General features: G+C 32.6%; 1 protein-coding gene across 1 annotated transcript in view; it reads right to left on the reverse strand.

Annotated features, from left to right (window-relative positions):
- Nucleotides 1-12081, reverse strand: part of LOC106641876 (heme A synthase COX15) — a 104459-nt gene extending 92378 nt beyond the window's left edge. Inside the window, exons 1-2 of the mRNA XM_089597236.1 lie at nt 11802-12081; nt 11611-11731 (exon numbers count right to left, since the gene is read on the reverse strand). Coding sequence (XP_089453362.1) covers nt 11611-11731; nt 11802-11951 — 271 coding nt within the window. The 5' untranslated portion in view covers nt 11952-12081. The remainder of the gene's footprint in view (nt 1-11610; nt 11732-11801) is intronic.
- Nucleotides 12082-21087: the final 9006 nt, after the last annotated feature.

Below are 21087 nucleotides of genomic sequence, written 5' to 3' on the forward strand. Positions count from 1 at the left end.
TTGAAGCATGTGTGCCCTTCGAAATAGAAAAATGGATGATGCTGAGAAGTTTAAGAGCAAGGTAAGAGCGGCGCTTTGATATCAATCTTCAAAACTTTCTAATAATATATTATAACTTAATGCTACATAAATACAGACGTGTGATTGATGCAGTATAAAATGAAAGGGATAGATATAAAAATGAGCCCATGCATGGATAAATATAACAAACTTTTAATTACCGTTGGTGTTTTCTATCCTGAGAATGGTATATTACATATATTCATTTTTTTAAAAGGCTAGCATGTGTATGAAATTGTTAATTAATGATTTCTTTTCTAGATGATGGTCATGTGTACTATGCAGATGTTCGTCAGAACTTCTATAGTGATGAGCACTCATCACCAGTTAATTCAGAGTTTGAACAAGATGCCTCAGCAATGACAGGTACTCGTTAATATTATAATATTTTTTAAATATGTATATAAATATGTACATCTTAACAAATACATTCATTCATACTTTACAATATTTGTGTACATGGATCCATGATGGATGTAGTTAAACATTTTTTATGTATGTATAAATTTACGATTTTGCAGACTTTACTGACTTGCTGGATTAGTATGACAGAATTAGCTTTTTGGATCCGGAAATTAATAGTAGCATGAAAAAATTATCATCGCTAGTTTTTTGTATTCATGACAAATTGTACTACTTACACTTAAAAATTTCAGCAAAGGCCACAAAAAAATAGTAAAAGTGGCCAAAACAGGTTTTTTGCACCTAGAAAAAAACTGAAAATCGTACAAAAAATAGTCAAATCCAAAAAAGTTGCGCGATTCTGAGACGAAAAGAATAAGTCACGATGAGCTCCAATCGGTTAAGCCGTTTTCTCGAAAATTGCAAAAACCTTCATTTTTGGTCATTTTTGAAAATGTAACTCACGTTCTAATTAATATTTAGAGCTAAAATTTAGACACAATGTCGGTATCATAGCCCTGAACAGACGCACTAAATTTAAGCAAGATCGTTGTAAATTTTTCACGAACTACTAAAAAAACTTAAAAAAGGTCCTTTCGTTAAACAGACATAAAAAATTTTTGGAGCAAAGTAGCTTCATTTTTCAAAAACGCTGTTGTTTGTCAAGAGTTCATGTATGAGATATTTTAACGCCGTTTCATTTAACCAGGAGCAAGTACGTTAACGACTAGGTTAGGCACTACCGCCCCGCTACCTACTGACAGTTTTTTGCAATTTTTAAGAAAACGGCTCAATCAATTGGAGCTCAACTTGGCTTATTCATTTTTTCTTGGAATCGCGCAACTTTTATGTATTCAACTTTTTATGTACAATTTTCAGTTTCTTTTTCTAGGCGCAAAAAACCTGTTTTGGCCATTTTTACCATTTTTTTGGGGGCTTTAGCTGAACTTTTTAGGTGTTTGAAAGCAGTACAATTTGTTATGAATACAAAAAACTAGCGATAATAATTTTTTCATGCTATCATTGATTTTTTAAATTTAAATGTATTTGAAGCTAATTTTATTATACTAGATGAAAGCGATAAAAGTTTTAGCGAAATAGATAGAGTAGATGATACCGAGTCATCGTCGTGCAGTTCAGAGTACGATGATCATTTTTCTACAGTTGTACGTAGCATGAGTAAAACTGAAGTTAAAAATACTATATCTGTGTTGGTGAAAAAGGATCCTCCAATGCCCGCAGTGCGTTATTACGAGTTACGACTCTTGCACATTCATAAAAATACACACGTAGATAAAAAGAGACCAATGAATACTTTAACTCTAAAAACACATTACACATTTCTTTGATGATATTTCAATTAATTGCTTGATACTTTAACATATATTGTAGTATTTTTTAACAATCACGTGAAGACGACTGGGTTGGGTTACCCTCGTGCCCGATAGAGACTCGTTCCCCTGTACTTACAAATCTTACTAATATATAAAGCAAAGTCACTAAAACCGTTCTAATCGCTAACCGCGAAAACTACTGAACCGATTTTGCTAAAATTTTGCACACTGATTCATGATACTTCCTAGATGGTTTGAGTATAGTTTTTATCTTATAAAATTTAATAACAATAGCAATAAATGAGTTAAAAGTTTTGCAAAAATACGCCAGCTTTTCACTTTAGTTCAGTAAAATCCGCTAGGTGGCGTCGACATAAAATCGAAGCTACCTGCAACATAATTAAATTAGTGTGGTTATAATAGGCCGGAGCGCATCAACAGTGGTATAGTCGAGCTTCGGCAGCTCAACAAGATATATAGAGAATGCTGGTGATAGTCCTGCAGCTGGGTATTCTGGTTACGGACGACATTTTTCTCTAAAGGGGAAGGGACCTAGGTGTCCTTTCACCCTGAATCTCGACGAGTGCGATCAAAAAAAAATTAATTCCAACCGATATCGTCTCTTCCACAATACCAGGAGACATATGTAGCCAGAGCACTATCTGGTTCAACTCATCAGAGTTGTGAGGGAATCCCACCATCCCACCTGGTGTAGTTAGAGAATTTGTGGCTACAAATGTAAGCAAGGGAAAACAGCTCTGAGGGTCACGGGAAGCCACAACGGCTACCTTCTTGGTCGTCGCGTCCCCAATGCGCTTACCCACATGTTCCCGTCTAAAGATGAGCAGTTGGTTATCCGGGGAACGACCCGAGACGAGATATTCTTTGGTCAGCAGCGTACCTCCCTCCATCACAGTCTCCGTACATCGAGACTCCCAGGGTAAGAATCAAGCAACCCGTAGCCAGCTCTTCATCATCAGAAATAATAATAAAGAATAGCCTGGAAGTTTCACCACTGGCGCTTTTTAGGGCCATTAAAAGTATTTACGTTCCCTACTGAACCATCAATTTCATCGGTTCTTTTTAGGATCCACCAAGAATCACTGATCCTCTTCAAGGTCTGCGTTGGGCAAACCTATAACAGATATGAAGGAAAAAAAACTTGAGCCAACGGGACAGCCTCCACTAGACAAGTATCACTAATCAATCTCTCTATCTAAGATCACCAAAACAACTGAATCTGCAAATGAAAAAGGTGCTTTAGACACCAACGTCTACGACGTTATACCGGGAGACGTTGGGAAAGAGCACTACAACTAGCCCCAAAGCTTCGGACTTTGTAATTTTTCTCCTAATCAGTCTGGGTCTTCAACAGCAAGCCAGAGAAGATCACCCTGAGGTATCCAGGCAGTCACAATCACTGTTAACTGCAGTCAAGAAAGAGTTAACTTAAGAAGCTCACCGGTCTTTTTTAGAGCCATCGGACGTCGAACTACCTAGCCAACAAATGTATTAAAATTAACAAAGTTGACTGAAAATAGCCTTTAGGGGTCATAAAAGTCGTAAGCATGCCAATAGTCGCAAAAGGGTATATTGGAAAGAAAACTTCAAATGTATCTAATAAATACAATTTGAGGCGTCAAGAAACTGACGCAGAAAATTTATCGAGATTGAAACAGCAGCGTCAAAATCGACAACTTAAGAGTCCATTACATGAGAGATCAGCTTTTCATTATACCCTCACAGCAATCTCTGAAATCTTTAAAGATCCTACTTCAGATTTTTAAATAAGTAGAAAATGTATTTCTGTTTTTGTGACAATAAAAATGTTGGGTTTAAGGTCCAGGACTTTGTTGCTCTGGTAATAAAATTGTGAGATATGAGAAAAAAAAAATTTTTTTTAATATAAATTTTTTGGGGGTTTAAGATCTTAACAGCTTTAAAAAATAGCCCTTTCCGTGAATTACACAGAAGAAACTGTAAATCAACAACTTCTTATAGCCATCGATTATTTTATGGCATAAAGAACGCACGGTACTTTTCAGCATAATTATTTTCTTGAATTTTTACACCTTATTATTAGACCAAATAAACTATATGGATTCCAAAAAAATATGTTTTTAATAAGAAGATTTTTGTTCTGAGATGTATCGGGAATATGTGTAAAATTTTCTAACTAAAAATGTTTCACATTACATGTCAACACACTACGGTGTTTTATTTAGTAAGTCTCGGGCGATGCCGAGACGGGGGGCTGCTAGTACAGTATATGTGAGCTCTCTACTGTTTTCACACATACCCGCACCAACTCGTCTGTACAAAAATTACTTAAAAGCTAATTTACGTTGCTTACAATGATTATTTGGTATTATACCGGTTAATAAATATATGTATATTTGTTTTCAAGCTGTCATAAAAATAGCAGAAACCTTGTTGATTTATATCCACCACTGGTCTCATTATTTGAGTTTCTTATTAATGCAAGGCTTACCTTAGCTCATTTAACAATTATTGACAAGAAAAGAACTGCACTGTTTCCTGCCACTTAGAAAATTTTTTCAAAAGATCTGCACTTCCATTTACCTGCGGCGTATCATATGATAAGGAACAGTTTTCTTAAGTGTTTGCCGTGCGTTGAAACATTAAATGCTTGGGAGTCATCGAAAAACTGTAAGCCTGGTATAAGCTTCGAGATTTTAAAGCATGTTTCTTTTATGGTTGCAAATAATTTAGAAAGTAGTAAGCACTTAGTATTCAATGTTCCGTTTGATGAGATGAACATTAAAGAGTGGGTAAACTATTGTTAGAAAACACATAAATGGAATGGTTATTTATTTTACTTAGGCGGGCAGCCTGGAGAATGTACGGCTCTTTTATTTTATCTTATAAATGTCTTAGAATCACGTAGAAATGCTGTTTGCCCTATTATTAGACGTATGAATTCACACATAATCCTACAACTGTCCAGTTTGAATCAGCCTACCAAGAACTTCTTTTGAACAATGTTAATGTCACGGTTTCACGATCTGCAAATATTTCACCCAAGATAACACGTTATTAGTAGCTAATATCACGAGCACTCATAGTGTATCACAGACTACTAAATCACAGGATGAATCAAGTTTATTTAACGTTTTATTAAATACTGAAAAATTAATAGCAATAAAAGTAGTACAGAATTCTCCACCGATATGAATACATCTTTAACCAGAGATTAGTAGAGAGATTGCTGACTGCAATGCTACAGCGTGAGTTCACTTTTGGCCACTGTTTTGAGCGCCTCGTCACGGCCAAGCGGTCGAACAAAGTGCACATTTTTTTTTAATTTGAGAAGCGTGGAGGGGATATACTGAGTGTGTGCCTACAGATTCGCGCGGAAATGGGCATATACGCACATACTTTGGAGACGCGTGGAAGGGGTATACTGAATATGTGCCTACGGAGAGAGGAGTGGTGCATGGAAATGCTGACTACAGCTATATAGCTTTTTTTTTTATATTATAGTGCTCTACGTCCAGCTCCTTTAATAAGGGCACTACTATGGGCACTTAGCACTTGGGAGAAGGAAGGGAAAAGGGATGGGAGGCCTCTCATTACTGGGAGGGGGGGTAGGGGGAAATTAGGCAATTTTTGCTGCGAGAAGGTCGCCTAAACCCTCCTCGAGGAGCATTGCGTGGTGAAAAAGCACATGTGAGACTCACAGAGGTACTTGCCCGAAAGTCGCACTGGCCAGGAATCGTACCACGGTCTCCCGCGTGCCAATCCACGACCTAGCCGACCTAGCCAATACGCGCTCTCCAGCTATATAGCTATATGACCGCGTATATCATAGCGAAAACAAGCGATGAGTTTTTTTTGCTATACTCACTTCTTAAATAAGGTCTTAGAAATTAAGGGAAAATAAAGAAAACAAAAGATTTGACATCTAATATTTATAAAATAAAAAAAAATCTATTTTTTCATTTTACAATTCTCTACAACATATAAAAGTTTAAGAGAGGCTAGCCATATTATTTTTCGAAAATTAAATCATACAAATAAATGCTTACACAATTGTAAGCTCAGACTTTTAAGGCATTTATTTTTAATTCTTCCCGTACTTTGGATTTTTTTATAGTAGTGTGTATCAAAGAAGATACGTTGAAAAAATATTTAGCTTAAAATATTTTTCGAGGTTGACAGTATGCCTATAAGCACCTTAAATATAAATTATTATTTTTGCTTGTTATAATCACTATGAACTGTAGGCCAAGCTTCGGAGGGTATCAATAAACATGTGACCTCGGATCGTATTAGGTTCAAAAATTGAATAGCTGAGATGACTAGGGCTTATGCCTCTGATGACATAGTTTTGCAATTTGGGGTTCAATTACAATTGCCGTCAGATTTTTTTTTTTTTTTTTTTTTAATATAATTCATTATTCTGTTTTGATTTCTTATTGCAACTTTCGTTTTAATTTATCAATATTGTTCACACTTTTTTTTCGGGCACGTCAAAAAAAATTTTTTTTTAATACTAACTCTATTAAATGATTTATCACGTTAGTAGTTCTAGTTTGCAAGGCTATTTCATAACTTTGTAATAATAAACAAATGATTTTTAAGGTTATAAATAAAATTTAGACGTTTTCGAACTTCCAAAAAATTATGAACATCCAGTTTATGAGAGAAAATAGCCATAGGCCCAGAAAATTTACTTTTGTTTTGATAATATCATTAACAATTATTATCAGCAAATTTCTACATAGTATTTTTTTCAATTTAAAAAGATGGGTGCTTAATATTTTCATGCTGTCAGCACATTGATACTAAAAAATAGTTCAAATATTCTACTTTTAGAAAAGATAATAATTTGAATGATAGAAACATCGGCAACTAAGATAAATACTTGGTAGATCATACAAAATTTTATGTGCGTATTCGTATGCTCGATTTCTCGATTTTTCAAGTAGATTGTTGTATTATTTAGGTAAACAAAATATTCTTATACATACATGAATTTTACACAGTAAATAATTCGAACAATTAAATTTTTTTAAATCTCTCCATACGTTATACAGTTATATTTTTAACAATAAAAAAATTTTTGTCTTTTGATTCATGCATTTAAGTTTCGTATTTTATTAAGATTGATAGAACAATTTCCTAATTTGTAATTTTAATTAAATTCTTAACAAGATCTTATTTCATACAGTACGAAAAAATCACATTTTCTATTTTCGCACATTCCATAAGAGTTTTTTTTTTTTGGTAGGATAATTTTACTTTAATGTGATAAATATTATGATTTCATTGACAGGGTTTACTTATCTGAGGTTATAATTCATATGTACATTTTATTACTTACTGTAACTAAAAAAAATGAATGTAGTTTGGTTTGTTTTTGAATATCTTATGCGATTGTTTGATTACAAAAAACGTTAGATTGCAATAAATGAATAAAACTTTTGATTTCCTACCGAAGATAATTTAATATTGTTAAATAATTTTCTTACTGCCAAGAAAATACTAAAAAATTTAACGATAGCTTTTTATAGTGTCAGAAAACTGAGTGGATTTTTTGAAGATTTTGCACTGCAAATTTGTTTATTCAAAGTAAGGCCTGCTTTTAATTAATAATTTTGGATGTGGTTCCATTTTTTTTTATTAAGTCTTACAATTTCTTGAATCGCTGAATTACATCGGTGGGTCAGAGCAAGAAAGAGTCCTTTCCGAGTAGAAGACATAAAAGAGCTTTTTTAAATCAAGAGGAAAAAAAGGATCTCTTAAAGTAAATTTTTTTTTCCCTTAACTTCAAGTTGGCAATAAAAGTATGTATGTATATATGCGTAAATTAATGAAACATTACTTAATAACACTGTGGTCAATCTTTAGGTAAGATAGGTCACTTACTGGCCACTTTGTTAAATAATTAATATAACATTTATTAATAATAAAAAAGCTTATTACCAAATAATACGGAGTATTTACGATCTACTTTATCAATATAAATTATTGCTTTATTTATGTCATTATGCCCCAGAAAGCACTCAGCGTTACCTTAATTAGTACTGTTGTTATCAATTACTGCTTTGATAGTTTCATAATGATAAGGTAAGCGCCTTATGATACCTAGTAATTATAGTTTAAATTATTAAATAATGATTTAGTATTTTATATTTATAACTACGTATAGACTGCCACATTATAATCAGAGAAAAAAAAATTAGTCAAAAATACTTTTTCTTGTCACATAGGTTATAAAAGCTCTATTTTCTCTAAAAATCTGAAAAGGCTCTCTATTTTCTTTCACTCTGAAAAGACTTTTTCTTGTACGTACCCAAAAAATCATATTTAAAAGTACAACTACATTTCTGGCATTTGATGTAAATAGTTAAACTTTCATTACGATCTGAAACATAAAAATAGCTTAATTATCACGATCCTTGAAGGTTATAAGGTTATTTTTTTTCATAATAAAATATTACGTTATTTCGTGAAATCTTTCATTTCTTAAAAACTTTTCAAAAACTTTGAATGACTTGTTAATCGAAATTTTTTATTTTTTATACAAAATTCTACATTCAAAAAAAAAAAAATGAATCTAAGCTTCTTTTTTTTACATAGTTGCTTGTATTAGAAAAAAGAATGCTACTAATAAACAAATTTACAGTGCAAAATCTTGGAAAAATTTACACAGTTATCTAAGACTTTAAATAGCTACCGTAAAACACTTTACTGTATTTTCAGCAGTAAAAAAATCATTTAACATCATTAAATTATGTAAAAATGCAAATAAGTTTTAGACACTTATTGCAACCTTACCTTTATCATGTTGTCATCAAACAATCGTAGAAGTTCTTTTAAAACAAACCAAACTACATTTATTTATTTTGCAGTGGTAAGCGTTTTAAAGTACATATAAGTTACAACTTTACTCTCTTGAAAAAAACCATAACGGTTAACCACATAAGAAAACCATATATAAAAACCATAAAGAATCATATGGTTTTTCTACTCTGTTTTCATGTGGTTTTTTGTCTCAAATCACCATGTGATTTAATAATGAAAACCATATGGTTTTCACATTCTTTTCTTTTAATAAAAAAATGTTTCTACTTAAGTTCAAGTATTTTGGAATCTTAAAGACGCATCAACAATGATTATAAAAATAAAACAAAAGAAAAAAAACTCCTATAAGGTGGCTCGAACCTTGATTAACAAATTCTTAGCCAAGCATCTTATCCATTGGCCCAGAGTAGACTAAATCCTAGCTTACAATTTTTAATCCTCATAGGTACAGAAGGCATAGTATTCTATTATTTGTATTTGTGCATAACTGATTCTTTGTACATAAGCTACAGTAGAATCATGAGTATTATTTACATGCTATAAATTAAATATTGTTATTAATAATATTTGTTAAGCTGGAAAAATCTGTTAAGAAAAGCAGAAAATTTATCTTATAAAATGAAATTATTAATAAATTTGATAAAATTGACGAAAAAAAAAAAAAAAAAAAAAAAAGATCTAAAAACCTTACGGAATGAAGAAAAATTAAAATTAAGCATTTCGTGCTGTATAAAATAAAATCATTTTGAGAATTAAATTAAAATTACAAATTAGGGAATTGTTGTATCAATTTTAATAATATACAAAGTTTGCATGCAATCATTAAAGCCACTGTAAGTGAAAGCAAACAAAAATTTAAAAGCTTGCATACTTAAATCTGTCAACTAAATCTTAAGGTATTCGCTACGTGCACAATTTTGAAGCAGCGCAACCGAGGGAAAAACGAGAACTATTGGTCTGGCACAGCAGAAGGCAATATTCGCGATACGTGCTTGATACCTATAGGAACACAGCACCTCGATAGATACACGAAAGGTTCTGTGTTTATTATATCACGAATTAACACAATGTCTCAAGTGGTACAATCCTATGTGAATAACTAAAGACAAAATGTGTACTACAAGCACTATAAGCGCTTGAGTATAACTTCAACACAAGTCCGTGTACTGTGTGATACGTGATACGTTTTATTAGTTTGCAATGTAGTCAACACAGACCTCCTCTGACCAATCAGAGAGCTCCATTAGCCCTATACCAGCGTGTTACATAGTATGTACACACGTTCATACGATACGCTTGGAGGATTGGGCCCCAGCTAAAAACTCTAAGAAATACACAGTATACGATATATTTCATTGCCTTTTCTAAAATGAACATGCCTGAGTAAAATATGTACATACTACTCATAATTTTATTAAAAATGTAACCCTTAGAATGGTTGTCGATATATAAACAAATAACGTTCTAATGATAGTAATGCTTAGCAGTCTGCTAGCAGAAGACAAACATATATCGTTTAGTTTCACATATTAGCACAGGTATTGCTGCGATCACTTTTTCAGCTTGTACACGTAGCGAATACCCGATTTTAAAATAAAAAATGGTTATTCATCATTAAACAAAACTATATACTATATATATATATATATATATATATATATATATATATATATATATATATATATAATACTAGGATAATTAAACAAAAACGACTTAACTGCCTTGCACTTTAATGATCGATTCTATCACATAAAAACAATTAGATTAATTTATACTAAGCATTATGGATTGCATAACAGGCACTATTACTAATCAAAAGGTTGCCAGAACTTAAAGTACAATTCAAACTGTGGGATTTGATATAATTTTAATATCTGTGTAGTGATAGCATAAAAACATAAAGCACCCATTTTTTAAAATTAAACAAATACTATTGTCGAAATTTGCTGGTAATAATTGTTGATGATATTATTAAAACGAAAGTAAATTTTTTGGGCCTTTGACTATTTTCTCTCATAAACTGGACGTTCATAATTTTTTGGAAGTTTGAAAACGTTCAAATTTTATTCATAACCTTAAAAATCATTTGTTTATTAGTACAAAGTTATGAAATAGCCTTGCAAACTAGAACTATTAACGTGATAAATTATCTAATAGTCAATATTAAAAATAAAATTTTTTTGACCTGCCCAAAAAAAAAGTGCTGACAATATTGATAAATTTAAACGATAGTTATAATAAGAAATTAAAACAGAATAATGAATTATATTAAAAAAAAAGAAAAAATCTGACGGCAATTGGAATTGAACCCGAAAATTGATAAAGAAAACTATTTTTGTAAACTGTAGTTCATCAAAGTATACCTATATTCACTTTGTATACAGATGTACATGCCAGAGGAATCGGATCGACCAACAGACCAATCATCAAAAAAACGAACCTGTTACTTCTATGCCAACAGTTTTTCAAATGAATAAGTTTTGATCTTATGCAATTAAGTATGAATAAGTACTTATCTAAGGTACATTGCGATGAAAGACAATCTGGCATATCATGCACCTTTCAGATCACATAATAGCAATATAACTTTTACTCCCAGAAACTTATTGCCACAAAATGTCAAGAAGCCCACGCAGGTCTTGATACTATATTTTATAAATTTAATACGTGGTCTTGTTATAAAACATAAATATATCAACTTGACCACTTGCGATGTCTATGCAACAAAATATTATTATGACCTTTGACTTGTCATAGGCTTTCTGAAGATTATAATACCAATTTTTAGCTGCTAGTTTGTCTAATATGAACGTCATATTGCTATTTGTCACTCAGATAAATACTTATATAACGTAATACTTTTCTTACATAGTATTTTCAACTCTTATGTTATATATTGACATTCAATTAAATAAAAACCACTATTAATTTTTCACTTCAAAAATTAATTTTGTAAACAAAAAAAATTTGATTTACACTTTACCTAAAGTAACAGCAAAAAATACCATGCCACTACACGTCAGTAACCAAATTCCGACTAATTTTCTTCCTGATAATCGTGTTGAATCCATTTGAATTGATAATTTCCGGTTGTAGTCACACATCTTAAATTGTTAAGTGATAGAAAACCAAATTAAGAATATTCATCATAAGGTAAGAAATAGTAAGTCTTACATGGCTTTTTAGGTACTGTGAGAAATAGTTTTTTCGAAAAAATACTTTATTTTGTTGATTACATTTGTTCTGGAAATGTAAATTTCGAAGAACTAAAGGATTTCTTAGTACATAAAGAGATTTAAATTTTTTACATAATCGGCTAAACATTTTTAATAACAGTAAATACTATTCCACAACCAAAGGGGCCAAAACTTTGATCTGAACTTCTAGAAATTGTTATTAACGTTATTTTATTTTGTTATGAGTGTACTTGTTCTTTCCTCTGTATCTGAAGCGGCATTATTTTAGGGTTCCTACACGAAACTTAATTACTTGATTCTACGGAAAAATCATGGTAAAAGAGGTTCGTTTGGGGCTTAGCTTGGAGCAGCTCAGAGCTTCTCCGAACTCCTCCGAACTTTGCTCCAAAATACGCGTTTTGCTCCGAGCTCACCGGAGCGACTCCGAGCTAATTTCTACAGTCTACTATTCCTACGGTATATCTATATTTATGGCCAAAACGTAAATATTTAAATGGCCAAGACCGTAAATATAGATATACCGACTGTAGGAATTTGCTCGGAGTCACTCCGATGAGCACGGAGCAAAATGCGTGTTTTAAGGCAAAGTTCAGAGGAGCTCAGAGCTCAGAGGAGCTCCGAGCTGCTCCAAGCTAAGCCCGAAACGAACCTATTAGAACAAAAAACAACGACCCCACAAGAATGTGATCCAAAAGCTAAGACCAAGGCCTACTGGCAAGGGAAGCCTTACATCGATGTCAGGACCTGGGCAGGCTTAAATGTAGAGTTTATTACACGGTGTAGTGAGGTTAACCGCAGGCTATGATCGAGGCCTAGCCAGAGTATATGTATGTATGTAAAGTAAAATATATCTTTTTTGTCCTTTTTTTTATTATTATAGTGCTTTACGCCCGCCTCTCTTGTAGACACCACTTAGAGAACTTAGTACTGTTAGTACCTGGGATTGGAAAGGAATTAGGAGAGGATTGGATAGAGAAGGGCCCTAACAACTGTTCCGAATTTTCCCATGACAATTGTCATGTGGAATATGTGGATCAGGAAAACCCCATGAAATCTTCCGTAGGAAAAACCTGATCTAAAACAGCCCGCACTGCTAAAAAAAAACAGCTGATTTGTCAGCTGATAAATCAGCTGATTTCTGATGCCAAATCGTCAGCTGATTTTTTGACTGTGCGAATAAATACAAGTCCCATCAGTGTGAAAAAATACAAGTCCCAAGGGAAAATTTTTTTTTTGGCCATCATCAAAACTATACATTCTGAAACTTATACAGTAAAATGAGATAGGTGACACTTGTGAATTTTAAAAATTTTTCGATAGCCAAAATTACAAGTTCCTTGCGCTAAAAAAGTATTGAAAATTTTTCGATAGCCAAAATTACAAGTTCCGTGCGCTGAAAAAGTATAAGTCCCGTCAGTGCGACGAAATACAAGTTCCGAGAAAAAAATTTTTCTTTTGCCATCATCCAAACAATACGTTTTAGGATATTTACAATAAAATGAGATAGGTGAAAATTAAGAGGCTTAGAAAATTTTCGATAGCACAAATTACAAGTTCCGTGCACTGAAAAAAGAAAATGAAACATCTCGAGGGTGTCTGTGAGATAAGAAATAAATTAATAAGTGCAGGAAAAGCTGCTAAGAGTTGTGTCTTAGCATAAGTGTGAGAGAGATAGATGACATACCAAACTGTTGAATCTGCTGCATTGACAATATCGTGGGATACAACCACCTTAAGTCCCATCGGTGTGACAAAATACAAGTCCCAACGGAGACATTTTTTTTGTCCATTAAATAAATGCGTTTTGGGGCATTCACAGTCAAATAAAGTAGGTGAAATTAAGGGGTTTGAAAAATTTCGATAGCAAAAATTACAAGTTTCGAGCGCTAAAAACAGTTTAAGTCTCTTAAGTGCCAAAAAATACAAGTTCCAAAGAAAAAAACAATATATATTTAGAAACATTAAAAGTCTATTTTGGGACTTTTACAATAGAATGTGGCAGGTAAAAATTTTTAAACCTCTTAATTCTCCCCAATCTCATTTTACTGTGAATGTCTCAAAACGCATTGTTTGGATGATGGTAAAAGAAAAAAAATTTCCGTCGGGACTTGTGTTTTCTCACACCGACGAGACTTATAGTTTTTCAGGGCACAGAACTTGTAATTTAGCTTATCAAAAATTTTTTTTAAACTCACAATCGTAATCTGTCTCATTCTACTGTAAAAGTCCCAGAATGTATAGTTTTGATGATGGCCAAAAAAAAATTTTTCCTTGGAACTTGTATTTTTTCGCACTGATGGGTCTTGTATTTTTTCGCACAGTCAAAAACTCAGCTGACGATTTGGCATCAGAAATCAGCTGATTCAACAGCTGACAAATCAGCTGATTATTTCACAGCTAAAAAAAATCAGCTGATTTGTCAGCTGATTTATCAGCTGATTTCCGATGCCAAATAGTCAGCTGATTTTTTGACTGTGCGAAAAAATAAAAGTCCTATTAGTGTAAAAAAATACAAGTCGCGGGGAAAAATTTTTTTTTCGGCCATCATAAAAACTATACATTCTGGGACTTATACAGTAAAATGAGATAGGTGACACTTGTGAGTTTTAAAAATTTTTCGATAGCCAAAATTGCAAGTTCCGGGCGCTGAAAAAGTATTAAAAATTTTTTGATAGCCAAAATTGCAAGTTCCATGGGCTAAAAAAGTATTAAAAATTTTTTGATAGCCTAAATTACAAGTTCCGTGCGCTGAATTTTTTTTTGCCATTATTAAAACTATGCGTTCTGGGACATTCACAGTATAATGAGAGGGATAAAAATTACTTCTTTGAAGAAAACCATATCGAAAAACCACATAGTAAAACCATGTAAAAAACCACATAAAAACATGTGGTTTTACCACTCCATTTTCATGTGGTTTTTGTCTCAAATCACCATGTGGTTTTAAAGTAAAACCATATGGTTCTTACAAGCTTTTTTTTTTATAAAAGAAATTATTTCTACTTAAATTTAACTATTGAAAAATCTTAATAATACATCAACAATGAATATAAAAATAAAACAAAAGAAAAAAAAGCCTCGTAGGTGGCTTGAACTTTGGCTAACATATTCTTAGCTAAGCATCTTATCCATTGGGCTAGAGTAGATTTGATTATAATTTCCAATTTTGTGTCCGATATTTGTTTCCGAGATAAAATGGCTACTGCAATTGAACCTTTAATTTAATTTGCTGATTATACATACCAAAATGATATATTTTTCAGTCATACATTATCCAATAATTATGTTAATATTTAATAAATAACTAATCGAAATAATGATTACGTTTTGCCATTTAGTTGTAAATAAAGTAAAATTTCACATAAATATAAATATTATAAAAATATATATTGCAAATAAAAATTCTTGAAATTAATTTATTATTAAAAGAAGTATGTACAAATACCATAATACTATACCTTCTGTAGCTTATAAAGACGAAAAATTGTCAGCCAGCATCAAGTCCCCTCTGGTCATGTGGATGAGATACTGAAGCACACAAATTGTTTTTATGTGCTATTTAAAGTAAAATCATATGTATTATTTATATCTATGAATTTCAAGGGTTTTGATTTATAATACATGATATTATGATATTTATCTTCTGGTAAGTTTTACCAAAATTATAAATGCTTAATCACTTATTATTATCCTGTTTTTTTTATTCCTAAATAAATAGCAAAAAAAATCAATTATTATTTCGATTAGTTATTTATTACATATCAGTATAATTATTGGATAATGTATGACTGAAAAGTGGACCATTTTAGTATGTATAATCAGCAAATTAAATTAAAGGTTCAATTGCCGTAGCCATTTTATCTCGGAAACAAATATCTTAACACATATTATTAATAACAATGTTAAATATATTGCATACACAAATTCACTCGATTTCACTGTAGTTTATATGTAAAGAACTAGTTATGTACAAATACAAATAATAGAATACTGTGCCTTCTGTACCTTTATAAGGACACAAAATTGGAAATTATAATAAAATCTACTTTAGCCCAATGGATAAGATACTTGGCTAAGAATCTGTTAGCCAAAGTTCAAGCCACCTAAGAGGCTTTTTTTTCTTTTGCTTTATTTTTATATTCATTGTTGATGCGTTATTAAGATTTTTAAATAGTTAAATTTAAGTAGAAATAATTTCTTTTATAAAAAGAAAAGCTTGTAAAAATCATATGGTTTTACTTAAAAACCACATGGTGGTTTGAGACAAAAATCACATGAAATCGGAGTGGTAAAATCATATGTTTTTATGTGGTTTTTCATATGGTTTTGCTATGTGGTTTTTTGATATGGTTTTTTTAAAAAGAGCTCTACTAAAACAAACCATCACGTGGTTTTACCACATAAAAAACCATGGTTTTTGGCACAGATAACCATGTGGATTTTGTCTCAAATCACCACATGGTTTTTAAAAAACCTGTTAAATTGTTGAATTGCCAAATTGTTAAAAGTAGCCGTTGGGGTTGGGCGACTTTGAGTGGGGAAGTACGGTTGGAAGAGATTAGAGTCACTCTCGAGTTACTCGAGCCGTCCCTTTAAGTCGAACAACGATGGTGGCACTGCTTACGATGTTGTTGGCGTTGTGGCTTTGTTTGATTTATTGGAATCCGACTCATCGGTGAGGTGCGGTAATTGGGCGGTAATTCGTAGAGGCCTGGACGAGTTGGTCGCCAGGTTGACTAGTGTGTGTCTAGTTTTTTTTTTTTTTTTTTTTGGTATTTGTTTATTTACTACATTATTACAAGACACCATTTCTCCTAATCTCGCCGGGGTCTCTTGGACTCGCCTCGGTGATCTTCTCGATGTCGAGAGGTCTCGGGATCTGGAAGTGGGGAAATACCTGCGGACTATACTCCGAATGAGCGGCTTGGGAGCCTCCATACGGAAGCTACGGAAGCTCCTATCCGCCATCTATAGGCAAGCTGCTTGCTTTCATTTCTCAAAATAGGCAATGCAACTACTTGCGTAGTTAGAACCACAGGCTTACTTTTTCAATGATAAATGGATGATCATAATAGTTACCCGTTTACTAAAATTTGTGTATGTACTTTCAAAATTAATAAACACTAAAAATATTTGCTGAAAGATCCGGAAACAGGTGATGACGCTTTGTTTTGATTATGCTTTTTGGGCAACGCAAGTAGTTGCATTGCCTATTTTGAGGAAAGCAAGCAGCTTGCCTATAGATGGCGGATAGGAGCTTCCGTAGCCTCCAACACCTCTGGGCTCGTATATAGCTGGAGAGGGTGTAGTAGGTGGAGGCGGCCGTCGGGGGGCAAAGGTACTTGGTTTTAAGGGGGTGGTCCGTAAATTTTTTTAAAACCATGTGGTTTACAGAACTACGTGGTTTTTCATTACTATGTGGTTTTTACGTATGACCATGTGGTTTTTATGAATCATATGGTTTTTCTAAAAAAGCTACGTGTTTTTATACATCTATATTAATCTACTAATTACTTCTACAATATTTCAGAGAATAGCTAAGTATGGAGCCTTTTTTTAACAATTAACGTAAAAAAAAAAATAATCTCTTTATGTTGTTTTTCCAACATCACCAAATAACCAAGAGAATCAAACAGACTAATAGAGCCGCCAAGTAACATATTAGATTAATTAAAATTGAGATTGAACAGAACGTTACTGAAAATCATGTTTGGTGATAGATACAAAATAGCAAATGACTATTTTATTAATTGAGTACTTACATTAATAATTCAAGTTTGGATCAAAATTAAAACGAAAATTTATAGTGACATGGGTTAAATAATGGAATTAAAAATTATGTAGAAGCAATTACTATAAATTTGCAATTAGTTTACATACCTACAATTTTTAAGAATTGACATCATATGGAATGGTATGGTAAGTAGAACGTATTTTTATTTTTAAAAATACAGTAATATTTTATGTAAGATAAAAAGATTCAGAATTAATTTGAGATCTTTTAAATAATGGGGATGATGGTTAAACATAAAGAAAGTGAATTATGTAAAATGAAGAATAATTTATAAATAAGCTTTTAGCCGTTCCAATAACGATTAAGAAATTATTCGTCCATTTAGCCACTCATAAAAACTATAAGTAAAAGCTAGAGGTACTCTGTTTGTATGTGTTTAACATGTGACAAAATTTATTTTATACAATAAAAGTCCTTAAGCGTTTGTTTTTACACTTTAGAAATGGTAAGACGCGTACAAAAGTAAGAAAGCTGAAATCGAAGCACCCTAATCTTGTTAACTCATACAAGCAGCTCTGAGTAAGAACGAACCCGTAACGAAATTTCTGCGCGATATCATGCAAGATATCCTACACGATATTTTACAAGATATCGTACACGAAATCTTATAGGATATCGTGTAAGACTGCTTGCATGATAGTCTACATGATTTCCTACACGATAGTAAGCAATATTTTCGGCAACAAAAAAATAAAAAAGTATAAATTGTAACCCATGTTATTTTAAATTTTTTTTGCTTAAAAGCTGTTAGAAAAGCTAATATAAGTAGTAAAAAAAAATATCTCTTTGCTCCAGTTAGGCGATTTGAGCCTATGGTCCGGAGGACTTGTAGTCGAGTGTCTTACCCACTTGGCCAGAGTGGATTAGAATTTACGTCCTCATAAGGTACATCTAAAAATTATGTTTATTATTTCATCATTTCGTGAATAAAATTTACCACCTTGGTTACCTAATTGATAATAAACATCTTATTAATGTATATTTTATATTGTTTCGTGTCTCTTAACACGTTCGTCAACAATAAATCTAGTAATTGATTTTACAACTACTTTTTGTTCACGGATTTTACTTATACTTTACGTATACTTTTCATTCCAAGGGAAAGATTAGTCCATATTTAAAAGTGCCCCAACGGAAAAAAAAAATGCAAGACAACTTAACAAACCGTAACTTTCGGTGACGTAATCACTGCTAAAAGTAATCAGCTGATTTGTCAGCTGATCAATCAGCTGATTTCTGATGCCAAATCGTTAGCTGATTTTTTGACTGTGTAAAAAAATACAAGTCGCGAGGAAAAAACTTTTTTTGGCCATCATCAAAACTATTAATTCTGGGACTTATACAGTAAAATAAGATAGATGATACTTGTGAGTTTTAAAAATTTTTCGATAGCCAAAATTACAAGTTCCGAGTGCTAAAAAAGTATTGAAAATTTTTTGAAAGCCAAAATAAGAAGTTCCGTGCGATGAAAAAATATTTGAAATTTTTCGATAGCCAAAATTACAAGTTCCGTGAGCTGAAAAAGTATTCAAAAAATTTTTCGATAGCCAAAATTAGAAGTTCCGTACGCTGAAAAAGTATAAGTTACGTCAGTGTGACAGAATACAAGTCCCGACGGAAATTTTTTTTCTTTTGCCATCATCCAAACAATGTGTTTTGAGACATTCACAGTAAAATGAGATGGGTGAAAATTGAGAGGTTTAAAAAATTTTTACCTGTCACTTTCTATTGTGAATGTCTCAAAATACAGACTTTTGATGTTCCTTAATGTATTTATTTTTTTTCTTAGGAACTTCTATTTTTTGGCACTGAAGAGACTTAAACTTTTTTTAGCGCACAAAACTTGTAATTTTTGCTATCGAAAATTTTCCAAACCTCTCAATTTTCACCTATTTTATTTGACTGTGAATGCCCCAAAACGCATTGTTTTGATGGTCAAAAAAAATAATGTTCCCGTCAAACACAAAAAAAAACATCGTCAAAAGTTTACCATTATTTTGTGGGATATACGCAATTGAAGCCCAAAAAAATACATTTCTCCGTAAGCATCCATGTTAATGTATGAAACAGTGAATATTAAAATTTTGCTTTCTAATAAGAACCCTAGCCTCACAAAAATTTAACCGAGTTCTTAATAGGCAATAATTTAGCTGTGTGGTAAGTTTCATGAAGATCTCATCATTATTTTTGTTTGGGATATAACTACCTTAAACCTTTTTCAGCGCACGGAACTTGTAATTTTACCGAAAATTTTGTATACCTGTCAATTGTAGTAAGCGCCTTAGGTTGTGCGGGGATTGGCGCTTGCCTTATTTTTTTATTTATTACTAATAGTTAAAGCAACTAGGAAGCATGCCACGTTTTGCGGGGATTGGTGCTTTACTTATTTTTTTATTTATTACTAATAATCAAAGTGCCTAGGAAACATCCTGGGTTGTGCAGGGATTGACGCTTGCGTTATTTCTCGCAAGTTTGCCAGTCACATTTGGGAGCACCGATGAGAACCTCTGGAATGTCCCCTCCTCCTCTGGGGCCGTACCATATAACTATTTTTCTGTACATCGGCCTATGCTATAACATAGGCCCGCGAAGCTAAAAAAAGTTATATGGTACGGCTCCTGGCTCTGTTCGAAAATGATGCGTTGGTTAAGTTTTTGGTAAGTACCTACCCCCACCCTGGCTTAACTAACTGACCGTGCGTTTGCACATGTAAACAATAAATAATCAGCTGGTCATGTTTCGGCGCACTTTGAGCGCTTTCAAGTCCTCTCTTTAACCTTAAAAGCACTTAAAGTGCGCCAAAACGTGATCAGCTGATTAACTATTGTTTACATGTGCGAACGCACGGTCAGTTAGTTAAGCCAGGGTGGGGGTAGGTACCAACTTAATACTTAACCAACGCATTATTTCCGAACAGAGCCTCTGTCTATTCGCTTCTCTAACACTCTAAGGGTGCCTGTTCATGAGAAACCTGCAGTCTGGAGAATGCCAGTCAAAGCTTCGGCGGGCGATTCAATTCAAATTGATACAGATCAATATTTTTTTTTTCTTCCCCAACGAAAAAGGTAGTGTGAAAAAACGTAGCAAACCGTAACTTTCTGTGATGTAATGTACAGTTTCGTTGGATTTCTGACAACAGTTACAGTTTGTTACATTTTGTTACGTTTGATTATAGTCAACTACAACCCAACACATTGTCTTACGATACGTTACATTTTATTATAAGTCTAAAAAGACACTTGAATCTCGTGAAAAAGCAACTGTAGTAAACTCTAATAAACTGTAAGAAAGTGTTGTCATCTGTAATATTTTATAACAGCTTACAGTTTTTTGCAGTTTATTACACTTTTTAATATTTTATTATCATTGATAACTTTTAGACACATTTCCTAACATTTTCGAATAAAATTTGCCTTAAATGCAAAAAACCTGAGTAACTATTATGAAAAAGTATAAGTGTAACAGCATG

This window comes from Copidosoma floridanum, unplaced genomic scaffold (genome assembly GCF_036245765.1).
Source record: "Copidosoma floridanum isolate Cflo_tuat_1 unplaced genomic scaffold, Cflo_Japanese_pri ptg000031l, whole genome shotgun sequence".
Classification (NCBI taxonomy): Eukaryota; Metazoa; Arthropoda; class Insecta; order Hymenoptera; family Encyrtidae; genus Copidosoma; species Copidosoma floridanum.